Genomic DNA, 16,532 nt, shown 5'->3' with positions numbered 1-16,532 from the left:
GCCTTATTCATGGCCTCCCTCCTCCCGCCCAGCCGGAGCAGAAGGAGGGGAGAAGATGCTGCATTTGTAGTTTAGAATGAAATAAAATTACACAGTGGGGAGGAAAAAAAAAAAAAAAAAAAAGAGGGGCGGATATAAACCAAATTTCAGTGGCATGATATTAATGCAGTGCAAAGTGATTTATGTTTTCTGGGCTCCTATCAAACACGTCTGTTAGAAGTCATTTGTATTTAAATGAGAGTAAAAAGGAAACTAATTCCACTCCCTCTCCTCACTCCCCCTTTTTGTCCCTGTGACCAGGGCTGGTGCAGAAAACAACTCTATGTTTGTACTCTTGAATTCAAGCACGTCTTCCACAAAATAATAAAAAAAAAATCACCAGTGTATTTAGACAATCCCTGCCTGGAAGCAAAGTTGGTGGAGGTAGGGTGGGAGGTAGAAGCAAGTCTGTGGGATGGAGCCCCCACATTTTAAGGGTGTTGATGAATTTAGAATAGCTCCACTTGTTAAAAGGATGAACTTGTGTCTTTTCAGCTACACGTTTTGAATCTCAAGTTAGGCTAAAGATGGTTCTTGCTGCGTCTGAACAGAATCACCCATCTCTAATAATTACTGTTAATTACAAAGCTCTTCGTGCCCTAAGCAAAGTCTGACAGCGCAGGACGGATTCAGGTTCAGAGAAACCTTTTAAAATATCTTGAGGGAAAAACTTCCAGCGTTTAATTGGAAAGCTGCTGTCTGCAGAGCTTACTGCTATTACCAGCATCCTCCTTTCCAACAGCCGGCATCGGGAGCCTACTGCCGATCCTGCACTCCCTGTGCCCGGGACTTCATCCTGGGATGCCAGCAGGTGGGATGACGCTCTTTGGGCAACCCCTTTGTGGAAAAGCAACCTGAGCATCACCCAGCAGCTGCCTGCAATGGAGCATCCCCCACGTCCTGCCCAAGGATCTTTCTTTGGACAGGAAAAAATGAGCAAAGCAGCTAGACATAGCGGCTCTTACCCGTGTGCCCTTCTCTCCATTAGCTCCTGGAAATCCTGGGAAGCCGATTGAGCCCTTGGGGAAAGAGCAAAGAGAGAAAGAGAGGTTCAAGACATTGAAAGGGGCAGCTCTGTGCACCCACACCGGCACCCGCCAGCCTGGAACAACCCCTAGCGAGTGCCTGCTGGCATCTACAGCTCCCAACATTTGTTTTGTTTTAAACCTCCTTTTAATAAAAATAAAACTGAAACCAGACCCAAAATGACCTCAGAGATGAACATTAATCCAAAAATAACAAAAAAACCCAACCAACCAAAAAAATCCCAACCCAAACAACAACAACAAAAAAACCCCAACAACCAAAAAAACAGGTCCACGCCTCATTAGGAGTCACTGCAAAGGCTCAAGCCCACGGTTCTACCTGGCGCCTGGGGAACAGGCAAGGCTTTTGTTTTTTAGCTCCTAAGTCACTACGTTGCACATGAAATTTTAACTCCTGGCTTGTTCCTTTCTGATGTGAGTGCCTGGAGAATAGCTGCTGCTGCTGCTTTTAAAATATAAATTAGTCAAAGAAATGCAAACCTCCTCCCGCCCCCCCCCCCCCCCGATATAAAATGCAAATTAAAAAATAAACCATCAACACCACAACCAGGAAACAATCTCTTGCAGATAATTACGTCTCCAGTGTTAAACAAGCCTGCCTTTTTTCAAGCAATGAACATGAATAATAAAACATGATTCTAAAAAAAAAAAACAAAAAACAACCTTAACAAAAACAAGTTCCCAAGGCCTCCAGGGCATGTAAAAACTGGGCTGCAGCCTCAGTCTATATAGCTGAACTCAGAGCTTTAATTTAAAAGAACATTTGAAAATGGCCCAAATGAAGGTTGGTGCATAGCTAAGATGCAAAGGATGTTTGCAAATCTGCAAATGGCAGTTTTATTTTAATTTCAGGGAGACCCTGGTTCATTAGTTATTCTCCTTAATTAGTTAACACTAGTGCAGACCTTTGAAGACACAATACAAGGAGGACTGTTACGCCTATTAGTAGCATGGAAGCTCACATGGAGCCTATTTATAGCTGTCACCAAAGCTGTCCTGCATGCCCTTGGGGGCTGCAGCCCCTGTCCCCTGCATTCTTTCCCAGTGCTTTGCAGGACACTGAGGTGACACAGAACCAACCAGTCACCGATTGTCACCAGCTGAGGGCTGGGAGCTGTCGAGACCCATCTATATATTTGTCCTGCACGAGTGGGAAGGAGGGACCACGCAGGAACCATGCGGTAGGAAATACTACTGTTCCACATCGTCCCGTTAGCAGGGGCTGAGCCCTCTGCACAACACCACCACCAGAGCAGGCCTGGCGGCCCTGAGCCCCCCAGCATACCCCACACCTCTCGAGGACAGATTCCAGCCGAGTTACCTTTGGACCCTGCCGGCCCGGGTAGCCGGGCAGTCCTGGCACACCGAGTTTTCCCTGAAACACAAATGAAAGGGCATTAGCATGGGCGAGAGAGACCTCGTGAGCAGCTTCAGGTTTGCACCTTGCAGAAAGGGGAGATGCAAAGTGCAGAGAAGTCAAGAGCAAAGCAGACCTGGTGCGGCTGGAACAAAGCCGTTAGGGCACTGCCATCATCCTCTGCCCACCCTGGGGGAAGCCCAGTGGGTGTGATGTGGAGTGAGCACTGTAAATGTGTAGGGACCTAGCAGGGAATGCTTATTTTTTGCCATTTTTTTTTTTTCAACTGGATGCACCCAGAAATTAAACTGGAGTCCACAATACTTTCAACTTCTCTATTTATTTCCTCTGGACTTTTTTTCAAGACATTGTGCCCAAGCAGATAACCCCAAAGAGACCGTCGTCTCAATGCACTCAAATCACATTGCTGCAGTAAAGCCATGTCCCCTGGGTCTCCTCTGGTCTTTGCATTGAACAAATCAGGCCAGCCTTCATCCCGCTGCTCCTCTTCATCCTTCTGCCCTAAAACTGCACACACTCCCCCTCCAGGCACTGCCCCAGCCACCCACCTGAGACACCCAGAAGTGGCTTTTACTGTAAAACAACCGTGGGCAGCTCCACCCTTGAGCCTCACCTTCTCTCCAGCAGGACCAAGAGGACCAGGATCTCCGTTGGGGCCAGAGCGACCTTTGGGACCTTCAGGACCATCCTCACCCCGGGGGCCAGGAGGCCCAATTTCCCCCTGTTAATCACAAGACAAGCGTTGACAAGGCAGGCAGGTCCCAAACCCCGCGTTTACTGACAGCACCACCCTCACGGCTGCAATCAGGTACTTCATGGAGCTGCAAATACAATTCTTGGAGAAAGCTGGTCTTCACCAAGAGGCTCAGGTAAGACTGCAAACTGTAAAGCGTTATTAGAACACCAAGCTTCCACTCACGCAGCCTGGCCATTATCTCCAACAACAGCCGTCTTTTCCTGCAGCCCAATTATCCCATCTGCATGCAGCACCTCTCCACCGAAGCAGCCTTCATTAGCTCTGATTGCAAGGCACCCTTTTACCCACCCCCGGGTTCCCAAATTGCAGTTTGATGTGCAAGCAAGCCCTGGGAAGTGTTTAATTGAGAGTTGAACCAGACAACGGGAAAAGAAAGACCATGCTGGAGCTCTTGTACTGAAAATCATTAGGAAATCCGAGAGCAGAGGGGACCGAGCTATTAATGTGAATTGTTTGACACTGCAGACTTTGGCACAAAACCCAACAGTTACCATTTTGTCACACAGGGTAACAGGAGATGCTGCCATGCTGGGAACACAGGCAGCCGCCTTCTTGCTCACCAGAAGCTGGGTGGATGCAGATTTATCTGCGAGGCACTCAAGCATCCCTTGTCCTTTCATTGCTCATAAAGCAGAAAGAGTTTGATGGTGGGAACTGGTGTCGCGAGCTTTGTTTGAAGGAGCTTATGTCTATCTGCATTTGGTTGGGACAAGAGTCACCTCCCTGAGATGCCACCTTCAGTCCTTCTTTAGCAGGAAGTGGGGGCTGGGGAAGCTTTCTGTTGTTTTAACTGTTCAATTGCACAATTAAACACCAGACATGGAGGATTTGATGTCTACTTTCAGAAGCCTTCATGGAAGGCACTAATTTCTCCTTTAAACGTGGGGATGAATGAAGGCAGACCTCTTGTGATCCCTGGGAGAGCTTCAGAGCTCGAGGGGACACCAAGCCCCTGGCGATGCAGCAGTCAGATGAAGAGGGGGGACAAGAACAGCCCCTTGTCCCCAGGGGCTGTCTGTGAAGATGGGCAGACAAGCTGCAAAGCCCTGTGCTGCTGCCGCTGCCTGCATCCAAGCGTGATTTGGGGTTTCTGGTGGTCTGTGTGTTCCACTCATTTTAAAAGCTTTTACAACCAGGCAATGTGCCCTGCTGCTACAGATACAAGCCTAATGCGACACTCCACCCCTGGCATTTTTCACAGTGCTGCTGTGGTTTCTATTAAAGTCTGCTCCCAGTAACTTTACACTTCTCGTTGATGGTATGGAATCACATTAGGCACGGCAAATAAAGATGCCTACCAGACCCTAGCTGTAATATTATGAGGGGAAAAGAGATACTGAAAATAAATATGTGATACAGCTGGATCATGCAGTATTCCTAGCTGTCAAACCTCACGGCAGGGCCCTCTATCTATTATTACTCAGTTTTATTTTACCTTCAAGGTGGAATTAGCAAATCCAGGGATTTACAACATGAACATGAAATTCCTGCGTTCCTGCCTGGAGGTCAGACACGCCAGAAGGACTCTGACAGGAGCCCACCTCACTGCTCCCCCCAAGCTGTGTTTGCAGGGTAACACACAGGCTTGAAAGGCAAAGCAGCACAAGATCACATCGGTCATAGACTCTTACCCGGTCTCCTTTGATTCCCATATCGCCTTTGAAGCCAGGGAAGCCATCTTCACCCTAAATAACAGAGGGGAAAAAACAGACAAGGTGTACAGATGGAAAAAAAGAAAAATGGCTTCTCTAGTCTCAGTGTATGGCCCCTGCCCAGGATGACAAGATTAGATTCCCACGTTGCCCATCACATTGGCTCCTGTAAGCCTTTGGCATGCAGAAATGGGCATGGAAACCCAGCCAGGCTGCAACTGCCAAGGTCCCCTAGGGACCACAGCAAGTATTCCCTACATCCCATCTTGGCTGCAAGTCAAGATCACAAATCTGGCCCCATATGAATAACAATACCTTGCCAGTACTGGGAACCAATTATTTCTGAAGTACAACTGGTTTTATTTTCACGGAGGATGTTTTACACCACGCTTCGAGGCAACCTCTAGGACAGTGGCAATATTTCTTTCAGCCAAGAAGGTTTAATTGCAGAGCTCAAATCAATAATGTATTTCCATCCTACAGCAAATCTCTCATAGGCAATGAAGACACAGTTCCCAGAAAGACTTTTAAAGTTTGGAAGGTCCCTGCCAGGATCCCCTAGCTGAAATTGCTGGCTTTGCTGCTGAATTGCTGGAGGCAGGAATGAAAGCACATGGATCTGCTTATGGGACTGGGCGAGATTTTTCTACACCTCCTGCTCTTCCTCTGGGAGAAACCAATTGCATCTTTGAAACATGCTGAGACAGACCGTGTTGCCTTTCTTATTGACCTGGGTTTTACAAGCTGCTCTGATGACCAGGCTGGGCAGCATACCCCAGCTGTAAGGCACCACAAACCCTTCACAGCTCCACTGAATCACCTGAGCTGCCAATTTTGTCAGGAGGAAATCATCTCAGTGCTGGACCCTGAGCCATCAGTAACGGCTGGCCCCAGCAAACAGCTCAACACCTGAGCATGTCACTGAGGCTCAGTTACTCCAAGCCAAGATGTGGTAGAACATCACAGCAAGTACCCAGCCTGCACCCACTCCAAAAACAATGAGTTACCAGTCCTTTGGGTGCTCATCCCCCCTGCTTGTCCAAGGGAAACCCTCTGTGCAGAGGAAAACGTCACGTGGAGCATCCTGAGGGACCAGTCTGCAAAAATGCTCAGAGGCTGCAGAAGAATCAATCCAAATGTGCAGTGTTAACTCACCTTTTCACCTTTGGTGCCCTTCAATCCACGAACACCATCTGCTCCCTTGCAGGATAAAAAACAAGACGTTACAAGGACACAGGTAAGCTTAAGAGGGAAGAATCACTACTTATGGTGATTTTTGCTTCCTCCAATGTTGGCAATGGTATCTCTGTGAACTGTGATGTTCCTAAACATATTGCTAATCAAATATCAGCCACCAATCTGGCTTTTGGGTCACCAGACAGCACCTTATAGTCACAGACCTCTGCTGATTTGATTTGGCAGGTGGGGTTGGTGGTCTCTGCCCATTCCCTGCCGAGGAGTTAAGCTTCCAGGGTAAAACTCACTATGAAAAGTTTTGCTGCATGTATCTTCCCAAAAAACATTTCCACAAATGCCTTGCCAGCACACTGAGCTCACTTGAGTATTGACAGAAAAACCAGTGCTCAATCTGTGTCTGGACACTTGGGAAGTAAATCCATATTAAAATATCTGAGCACATGGCCAGAGATTCCCCTGCTGCTCTCCAGTGGGTAGCAGCATTGCATCTAACACCCCTAAAGGTTAAGTTTGGCTCTTTTTTACCATGGTTTTCATCTCTGTGCATGCACTACCTTATTTAAAGTACATTTAGGCACCAAAAAGCAAAAAAAAAACCAAACAAAGAAACAAGTAACATGACTGGTGTTATGCACTTGTGACATGGTGCAGAAGCTCTCCAAAGCTTCAACAAGGCAATCAGTCCATGGTGGGTGCTGAGTGTGGTCAGGATCTGTCCCCTGCTACAACATCAGCCCATACCTGTTGGGGACCCCCATGCTTCCCATCAATCCTGCCTCTTGGGATAAATCACCTTCAGGTATTTACATCAGGTGTACCGTGCAATGCGACTCTCAGAATAAATAACGAAGCTTTTATTTTGAGGAATAATATTTCGCTTGGGGTATTTTAAAATTTTTATTCCCTTCAGCATGTCAAGAAAAAGTTTAATTAAAGTACATGAAAATTTGTGCAGCAGGACTGGGTTCTGGTAAGTGAGGCAAGATCTAAAAGTTATTTATAACTGCAAACGCAATGAGACACTTTTTTTTTTCCAAACTGGAGGCTTGTGCAGTGAATAGAACACTGCTTGTAAGAAGCAAAACCTTGTCTGTATGCACTACAGGTTTGGTGCACGACACGCTTTCTCTCTATCACTCTAATGTGGAACAGTTCCGCTTTAGTGGTAAACACAACAGCAAACCACCCCTAATGGACCACTACATCTCAGTCTGCAACCTTGCAAGAAATGAGATGGAAGCTTGCTTTGGCTAAATACATCCCCCTTAAATTTTGAAGGCAGAACAGCCCATGGGCTTCTGCTGTTGAAAAAAAAAATAAATGTACAAAGGGGCTTAAGAGGGCTTAACTTCACCTGTAGTCAGTCCCCAGGCGGTGTTTGTACCTGCTAGCACAGATCCCTGCAGATTCATTGGACCTTTGAGATGCAGGATGCATCTGCACCTGAATTAATACATCTTGATGGGCATAATAGCCACAGCTGAATAGGGAAAAACATACCCACCGCCGCCTTATCAGCATGCAAGCGCTGCAGGCAGCGGGAACGAGGGAAGAACTGGAATTCAATCTAGTGAAAAAGCACACTGCTGAGACACCTCAGCTTCTTCTGACAAGATTTTGGATCAGAGGCATGAAAAGCTTGCTTTGTTTTAATAATAGGCTATTTTTTTTTAAATTAACAAGCCTTGTTAAACTCTTCACATTCTGGCTGAGATTTACTTTGGTTGTAAACTGGGAACTGTTGGAATGGGACAGACAATGTTCACGAAAAATTAAAAGACAAATCTCTCCAAAGCGCTGAACGATGCTAGGGGTTATTGGAGAGCAGGGGACTTGCAATCCTCATTGCCTGAGAGAAGACCCTGGACCAAGGCTCGCTTGAGCAGTACAGTTGGTCACTGAGGTGTCCCTAAATTGCCCTGGTAGGACATCTGCACCCACTGGCAGTGTCCACCTCCAGCACAAGCTGGAGAACTCCAGTGAAACAAGCAACACCGCGGACACTGTCTCTGTGTCCTCCTTACCTTGACTCCGCGTGGTCCTGGATAACCGATGGGGCCCTGAGGACCTGGTGGACCCTGGGGCGAAAAAACACATGCGAACAAGAAAAACACATCAAAATTCAACGTGAAGGTGCATCTATAAGGAAAGCGCGTGGAAAACAAATATCCCAGCCATCTGGCTGCTTCAGACTGGGTGGAAATGGTAGCGGCCACCTGAAAATAGCTCAAAATAGCACAGAGAGTGACAGGAACATCACCTTGAGCAGGTACACTGGGCTGAGCAGATGGCAAAGATCGGTATAATAGGAAAGGAGGATGAGAGAGTCAGGACAGCAATGGTTCCTTAGAGAGGGGATTTATACATAAGGCTGACAATTTGCCTCTTGGATTAAAGAAAATGAGTTCTCTGAAAGAAGAAGAACATGTCCAGCTGTCTTCCCCCTTCCAAACCATCCTGGTTTTGCAGTAACGCAACAGAGCTTGTGAGGACGATGATCACAGAGAGGAGTTATTGCTTGAGGCACCAGTCTCGGGGTGATGTCCTTTGGCCTCAGCTATGTGGGGGAGGTGACACTTATGAAGCTTCTTTCTGACACCGAAAGCTGCAAATCCCCAGGGACAGCAATGAGCTGTGCTAGACACGGTGCCCAACATGCCCTGAAAAAACTCTCCTTCCCACCCTCGCTGCCATGCTTTCTTATACCTGCAAATAAATCATGTTCTTTATTGAACCCAGTTGGCTTTTATTTTGCTCAACTCCCTAAAACAAACACCCTTCCAACTTCTCCCAGACTGAGACAGCCCATTTTTTCCAGCCTGACAGCCAGACGGAGCTGACGGATCCACCAGCATCCCAGTCCTCGTGCGAATGTTGGCTGGAGGAGACCTGCAGCACCAGTGCCGCTACAAAATCACTTTCCTGACATTTGCTAAATGCCTGCCAGCCCAGGGAGCACTGGCACAACCACTTAATTGGCTTCTCATATTCTGCAGGGGCTAACGAATGAATTTTCAGCCTGGTGTGACACCAGCCAGACAAACGGCTGCGGCTGAGAGCTGGGCTCTGTGCAGCGCCTGAGCAAGGCTCGAGCCGACGTCCATCAAAGCAGGCTGCGCTCTAATCAAAGACTTTTGACAAATGTAACGTTTTTTCAACTGAATGGGACGCAGTGGGAATGCAGATGGTAAATCTCCCGGACAGACAGACGACTGTATAATTCAAGGACTCTAGCCTCCAGCAATATTCTCAAATATATTGTTAAAGAGGGACTTTGAGGTGGAGGAGGAAGAAAAAGAAAGACCAGGAAATACAAAAAGAGTTATTTTCTGCATTCCTTCTGCCACGAAGGGTACTTATTTGTGTCTGATTAAGGGAAGGCTTCCCTTCGCAGCTTCAGTTTTTGTGCTGCTTGCCAGGAAAGCTGGGAGGACTTGAGAAAAGACCAGCCCAAGCCCCAGAAGACACTCTCAAGCAGACGCAAGCTGGGCTCAGCTTTCAAATTTCATCAGGGTTTGCTTCTTACCACTTCCACTGCCCCACATCCCCTGGCTGCCCGGCCGTCCCCAGCGCCCATGCAGATCTGTCCCATCCAGCTACCGTGACCTTCCCCTTCGCAGACACGGGGACCTTCTCGACACCTACCTGACTGCCCTTCTCTCCAGGAGGACCTTCTTTGCCAGGGTGACCCTATTAATACAAGAGACAAAGAGAATAGGAAAATGGGTTTAGCACACATCTAATCCTTCTGAAGCCAACAAGCTCACTCAGGCAGCTACAATTTATCTGTAGGAGAACATCTGCTCCCCGGGAAGCTCTTACTGATATAAGCAGCCCCCCCCCCCCCCAAGCCAGCTTGCAAGAGTAAGTTTTCCCCCAAAGGAAGAGAGGAGCATTTGGGTCCTTGGTGGTATTCTACCTGGTTATTTATCCTTTTACTCTTCACGACCTTTCAGCAGAGAGGCACAAACCATTTTGCAATATTCCTCACGTATTAGAACAACCTCCGTGAGTTGAGCAGAAAGCCGCATATAAATTTTGCAGATAGGAAAACAGGTAAAATTTACTCCATGTGTGAGCAAACTTGTGAAGGTCACAAGATGCTCAGACTGGTCGGATCCCCTCATTAATTTCCTAATTCCTAGAGTCCATTACAAGATCCCATGACAAATGCTGAGCTAACCCGCATCCCTGCTAGACGGCGGCTGGCTGGATGCTGGCCAGCATTCCTCCTGGGATTTGATGCTGAATAACTCAACATCCAAGAGTTTCCAACATTCTTATTCACAGCCTTTAGAAGTCTTTTGCTGTAGATGCAGTCAGTAGAAAATAAAGGTGTGAATTGCCTCAGATAGAGCTGGAAGGATTAGTGAGAAAAGGGGGAAATCCATGAAAGTATTTTTTAGCGTTGATTTCTCTGCTGTCAGAACCAAAATGGAGCCAGGTTGGAAGATGACTCTTTAGGTGGCAATGCCTATACAAAAGGAATAAGCCCCTGCAAAGGCACTCACTGCACACCCAGGGACCTTTTGTTTTATAAGGAAGACGAAAGCACATCCAGCTGCTCTAAAGCCACCAAGACCTTCTGCGCTCAATGGTTTCTTTACTTACGAACTCTCCTCTAAATACACAAAAAGCTTTCTACCAATATAACAAGGAAAAGCTTATGAGCATTTTCCATCATCAGTCTTCAGAAGGGGAATGTCAGGCAAGCCAGATTTCAATAAACAAGCTGGCTTAATAAAGAAACAAAACGACAGCTGTCATTTTTACATCAACGCAATGTAGGAGGAAGATGCAATCTGAGTTTGTCCTGTGAGATTAAACGGCACCAAGAGCATCAGTGCACAAAAGGAGTCCTATAACCGTGCTTGCCTTCAGCTCCTGCTATCTCCCTGCACCCTGAGGGAGGCAAAATGGAAGAGCAGCAAGATTTCAAAAGCCTTTGTCCGCTCTGCACTAAATCATCACTATTTTCAAAATGCCCATCTCCATTACGGCTACTAAAATAAAAAACTGAGGAGCAATTTGGTTGGCTTTCACAGCGAAATACTTCAGGGATTTTCAGGTATCTTCCAAGACCAGTTTCTATAAAGAGAATACGCGTGGGGTGTTTGTCCTTGGAAAGAGTGACCTGTATGTTTACAAACCTACAAACTGCATGCTACATGGCTACCTGCAGCAAGGGACCTGTGCCCAGGCACAACCACCTGTGCTCGGCTTGCAGGTCTTATACATCCTTCAGTCTGCATAAAAATAGACCTGGCATCTTCTCCAGCTGATCTTCCCTGGAGGCTGCTGCAGGACTTTCACATCAAAAGCTACAGCTTTAGAGATGTTCTGGGCTTTGCTTTAGTTGCTCTGTTGACTCAGCTAACAATTGTATGAATGTTCAAAATGCCCTCTGTAGGAATGATAATCCAAGGGTGGGAAATGTGATTTAATTATTTTTATTTTTTTTTTTGCCATGCTCTGCATTTGGATTAGTGGAATGTAACTATTTCACATTTGTCATTCTTAAAACCAGGTGCCTCTGAGGTGTGTAAAAATGAGATCAGGTTTAAAGGCCAGAGATTTTTAAGCCCAATTTCTAGAGGAAGGAGCAAATTATGTTTAAAGTAGGCTTAGGAAGAATGCACAAGAATACAACATTGACATGCAATTTCAGCCTGTGCTTATCACTGTTCTGCAGCAGTGCCCAGCAGCCCTGAGCGAGACAAGGACCACCCAGAGCGGGTGCTGCGGTTCACACAAACACACACATGGAGGAGACCATCCCAACCTTGGTGAGTTGCCAACCCATGTCAAACAGAGAGGAGAGACAGGAGGAGGGGAAAGAGAGGCCTGAAGAGATGGTGAGAAGCACCCAGCACTGTGCTGCGAGGCTGAGCAAAGCTTGGAGCAGGGACAGGGCTTCTCAAAGCCGTCAGCCCAGCCACAACGCAGGCAGGGTGAGCCTGACCTTTGCTGCACAAGCCCTTGGTGCACCCCAGGGTGGATGGGTGCAGGATGAGGCCCTGCAGCCCTGATGCTGAGCAGAGACCCAGGAGATAACAACTTACCGGAGGACCATCTGCACCAGGCATGCCAGGAAGACCAGGTTTGCCCAGCGGCCCCTAAAAACAAACAGAAAATCACCAGCTGCAATGGTCAGAGCCTCCAGAGCATCAGCGGACGGGGCTTTTCCAGACATGCCTTGTGATTTTCCTAGGTGTGAAAGGCTGCAGCGAGGTGAGTCTGTTCAAAAAGCTGCCGTGACTGGTAGGGAGTCTGCTTATTTCTGTGGGCAGAGTTGTTCCCACATCCTGGGAAACCGCGGCGTTAGTGCCAGCACCTCACGCATACAGGCCCAACAGAGCAAAGCGAGCTCAAAGGGAGACTCTGGGTCATGAGGCACCCAGGTGCCATCCTGCCACAAGGGCACGGTGCTGCACAGGTGGCTGGGGACAAGTCGGAGGACACCAAACGACGGGGCTCACTGGACCAAGAAATGCCCATTCTTTGGTGCCCCATGGCAAGGCGATTAACTGGCAAAGGAAGAGCGGAGCTGCCCCAACCGACTGCGCTTGCCGCTTTAACGCCGCTCAATGATTACCTTTTTAATTAAGCAACCCCCTGCTTTCTCACACCACCGAGGAGTGCTGCCGCTGTTGCAAGTGTGTGACTCAGCACTGAAACCCAAGTGCCCTTTTTCTGGCAGAACTGTTAACGTGCTCCTTCACAGGAGAATGATTGATGCTTCGAGTCCACCCCACGCTGCCCACACAGGCAGGGGGTTCTCCTGGTGCACACACCGGGACACACGCTCTGTCTCTACTCAACGGGAGCTGAGCAAACACTCGGAGAACTGCTACTCTGTAGGCAAACCCTTTCCCCTTGTTTAAATCCTGATGGTCCCAGGGCTGCCTGGGGGAACCGAGGCCAGCATTGACCCCACCACGTCAACAGCAGAGGAAAATCAGAGAGAGCTGGCGCAGGCGGGGAGGAGGCAGAGGATCTCGGCTGAGCCAGCCAAACCCACGGGGCTCTTCCCATTACCATCCCGCTCAGAATTCCAGGCATTTAGCCACAGAAGAAGACAATTTTCAATCCTCTCCTGTTTTACCATAGGCTGCCTTCAAAATGTTTCTTTTAAGAGGGGAAATGAATGCAAATATTATGAATTAGAGGTAAACCGTGCTTTCTTGTCTCTCTTCTGTCTGGAATGAGAGGCATTAGACTTTCATAGACACGGCTGCAAACAGATGTTGTACATGGGGCAAAGGAGGAGCCTGAAGTAGGAGCAAATGCATATCAATGGCAACAGTTGTCTTAAGTCAGAGCTGCAGCATTTAAACGTACTTTCTCTCCTGGGGGACCAATAGCGCCTTGTGGACCTGGAAGACCCTGCAAAAAGAAAAAAAACCCAAACAACTAGGGTCATTAAGGAACAAGTTATCCCTTCCAAATGCATTTTGGCAGTGCCTCAGCTGAGCATCATTCTAGTGCCTGCAAAGGCTGGGGACTTCCCCAGCTCCATTCATTCTCAAAATGTCTCGCAATAGGTGATAAAATTTTGGTTTTGCATGGCATGCCTCCTCTGGAGGGCTGCACCGCTCGGCCATGTGCAGCCAGGCTCATCCCCAGGATGGAAACAGAGATGCTCAGAGGAGTGAGACTTGCTGAGATCCGTGGAGAAGGCTGACAGCAAGGCTTGGACATCTGTATTACCCACCTGGCTCCAGAGCAACTGGATCGTGGGGTGCTAAAAAACAGACATAAGCCCACAAGATGTGGCTCAGACACAGAGACTGCTTGGACCTGGGTTTGGCTTTGTATCATGGCAGCAAAAGCCAGGTGAGAACTGGGGGATCTGAAACCAGGAGCATTTTCATGAAGACTTTGGGCCAGGAGGAATTGTCAAGCCAGTTCCCAGCAAATCCCCTCATTGCTGGTCCTGTCTGGTGGGGGAGCAAAGCCCATTCAAAACCATCATTCCTTCTTCCTACTGATGGCAAAGGAGTCTTCCTCTTACCTGAGCACCTGGGTTACCCTGCTGTCCTGGGGGACCTGGCTCACCTTGAGGACCCTGCGAGGAGACAAGGGCAGAGCTGAAGGCAGGAAAGGGGAGAGCAGAGCTGGTGCTTCCTCAGGTACCACAGCTTCTGCACTCCGCACAGCCCCACGCCCCCCTGCAGCATCTTGACACCCTCTCTAACACATCACCAGTAACCAAGAGCTCCTGGGAATGGGAAACAGCTTCTCTCCACAATGGGAGGGGTGAAGTTATTTCAGGACACACACATTTCTCTGCATGGACATGCAGCCCAACTGAGCTGAGCAGGGCTCTGACACTACCCGCTTTTGCGCTGGCTCTTCTGCAGGGAGTCCATTTTATCCCATTAGTACCAAGTATGAGCACATCATAAAGATTTCTTTTTTTCCTTTCAGTTAAATTACTATATTCTGATATTCATTACAACAACACACATCTCGATGAAAATGTTTGATCTTTCATGGGGAAATAATGTGTAATTCCATCAGAAATTATAATAAATTAACATCCATTTGCTGTAGGAAGATATTCTCTGTGGTTTTCACAGGCTCTGATAGGAATCCAGACCAGGTGAAAAAGCAATTAGCAAATCTAATTTAATCGAGTACATTTTACATTTCCCTCTATAGAATATCCAAACTGTCTAAAATTTGCAGTGAAAACTTACCACATTCCCCTTGGGACCTGTTTGTCCATCCATACCAGCCACACCCTGAGAAAGGATTTAAAAAAACAGCACTAAGAAAGTATCTCTTTATTTTGCACCATGAATGCAGAGAAATTACCATAAAAATAACAAAACATCAGGAGGCCTTCTGGACTGCGTGGAAAGGGAGCAATTTTCTAAAGGTGTTTGCTAAAGCAGCCAATTTCACAAATCCAGTTTACACTTTTAAAAGTCATTTCAGTGTTTTCCTCACCAGTTTAACCTGCCCGTGAGGTAGAATCAGCGCCAGGTCGAGCAAATCCTGGCTAAGTACCACAGCCGGATTACCTCCAACAGCAAGCAGGCATGGGGTAGCAAATAAAGACGAAAAACGGGAACAGGACAACAACAAATGAGAAACGTCTCCGCTCGGATGCAAGCGCATCATTCAGCAAGGCAGCGTTGAAGGCAACGGGGCTGCGCTGCCTTGTGGCAAAACGGACGGCAACTGGGGTCAAACACTCCCTGAGCATCTTCATTAAGGGAGTAACATGGGCAAGTGGAGATGTCCCGCTGGGGGTTCCCCTGCCACCATTTTGCTCTGGGGCAGGGGGAGGTACTGGGGTGTAACATCACGCTCGTGAGAGATGAGACAGTTTTGGAGCAGGTCCTGAACCCTCATTAAAGTTCAGCAGGACTAGGAGCTCAAAGCAAAGATGTCTTTGTATCCCAGGGGGGTTAAGGGCTTCACCACGCTCACCACCACACGCTGACTGCCTTAGCTCTAGCAGCAGCCCAGGTTTTGGGTTTTAAGTTCTGGGACTTCAGCAAGGTGCAGTGATTTATGGAGAGAGCCCCTGCATCAGCACTTCCAGCAGTGCACGGCAGATGAGGTGACTGTCTCACGAATTAAAACCGGCATGTTCCTTCCTTGGCTTTCACCCGAAATATGAACAAACTGCTTTAAAGTCTCACCAGCCCTCAGGCAAAAGCTAATAGCAAAGTCACTGTGTTAATAACTCTCATTCTTCCCTTTCAGCCTGAGCGAAGCATTAATATTTACTCAGGTGGGCCAAATCTTCAGCTGCCGTAAATGAATGTGATGCCACTGAAAATGGGGGAGAATATGGACTTTGAGCCATCACTTTTTTTTAATACCACTTTTTTTCATTACACAGATGTATAAAAATATGCAGCTGTATTATCTGCTTGGATGACTAATGGGGACAGGGCATTTTGCTCGGAAGGCTCAGCAGCCCTGGGAACTCACCGGTGGCCCCGGGGGTCCAGGCGGCCCCTTCGGTCCCAATAGTCCTCTGGGTCCCTGTTGGGGGAAACAAACGGGGTTAATGGTCTCAGTGCCCTGCCACAAGCGTGGATCAGGGGAAGCTTGTGCACGGCTGAGCATCGCACTGCCCGGGGAAGCATCAGGGCTGGCATGGCAGTGACCTTCCTGGTTTTGCGGTAACAGCAACTTTCTCGGTTTACAAACCAGTAGAAGAAATCCTGTGGGCGCATATTCTTGGATTATAAATATAAGTAATATAGGCACAGACATTTATCCTTTGGATTGGAAGAAAGCCCACTTAAACCATTTTTTTTTTATTTTATTAATTTAATCATATTCCTGGATTACCCTGTAATGCACACGACGTAAAACACTTTGCAGCCAGTTCATTCTAGCTGGGGAGTTTTACGAAGAATGACGTGATACTGCTAATGGATCATTAGGGTTAGCATTTCAAAACCTCTCCAGATTTAATTTTTATCATTGACAATCTA

General features: G+C 47.6%; 1 protein-coding gene across 2 annotated transcripts in view; it reads right to left on the bottom strand.

The window, feature by feature from the left end:
• Positions 1-16,532, bottom strand: part of COL5A1 (collagen type V alpha 1 chain) — a 160,400-nt gene that overhangs the window by 38,054 nt on the left and 105,814 nt on the right. For both annotated transcript variants that reach the window (XM_056351721.1, XM_056351722.1), the window contains exons 21-32: positions 16,021-16,074; positions 14,772-14,816; positions 14,084-14,137; positions 13,411-13,455; positions 12,132-12,185; positions 9,715-9,759; positions 8,094-8,147; positions 6,028-6,072; positions 4,852-4,905; positions 3,077-3,184; positions 2,407-2,460; positions 1,005-1,058 (exon numbers count right to left, since the gene is read on the bottom strand). In XM_056351721.1, coding sequence (XP_056207696.1) covers positions 1,005-1,058; positions 2,407-2,460; positions 3,077-3,184; positions 4,852-4,905; positions 6,028-6,072; positions 8,094-8,147; positions 9,715-9,759; positions 12,132-12,185; positions 13,411-13,455; positions 14,084-14,137; positions 14,772-14,816; positions 16,021-16,074 — 666 coding nt within the window. The remainder of the gene's footprint in view (positions 1-1,004; positions 1,059-2,406; positions 2,461-3,076; positions 3,185-4,851; positions 4,906-6,027; positions 6,073-8,093; positions 8,148-9,714; positions 9,760-12,131; positions 12,186-13,410; positions 13,456-14,083; positions 14,138-14,771; positions 14,817-16,020; positions 16,075-16,532) is intronic.

This window comes from Falco biarmicus, chromosome 9 (genome assembly GCF_023638135.1).
Source record: "Falco biarmicus isolate bFalBia1 chromosome 9, bFalBia1.pri, whole genome shotgun sequence".
Classification (NCBI taxonomy): Eukaryota; Metazoa; Chordata; class Aves; order Falconiformes; family Falconidae; genus Falco; species Falco biarmicus.
This window is presented reverse-complemented; position numbering and strand designations above follow the sequence as displayed.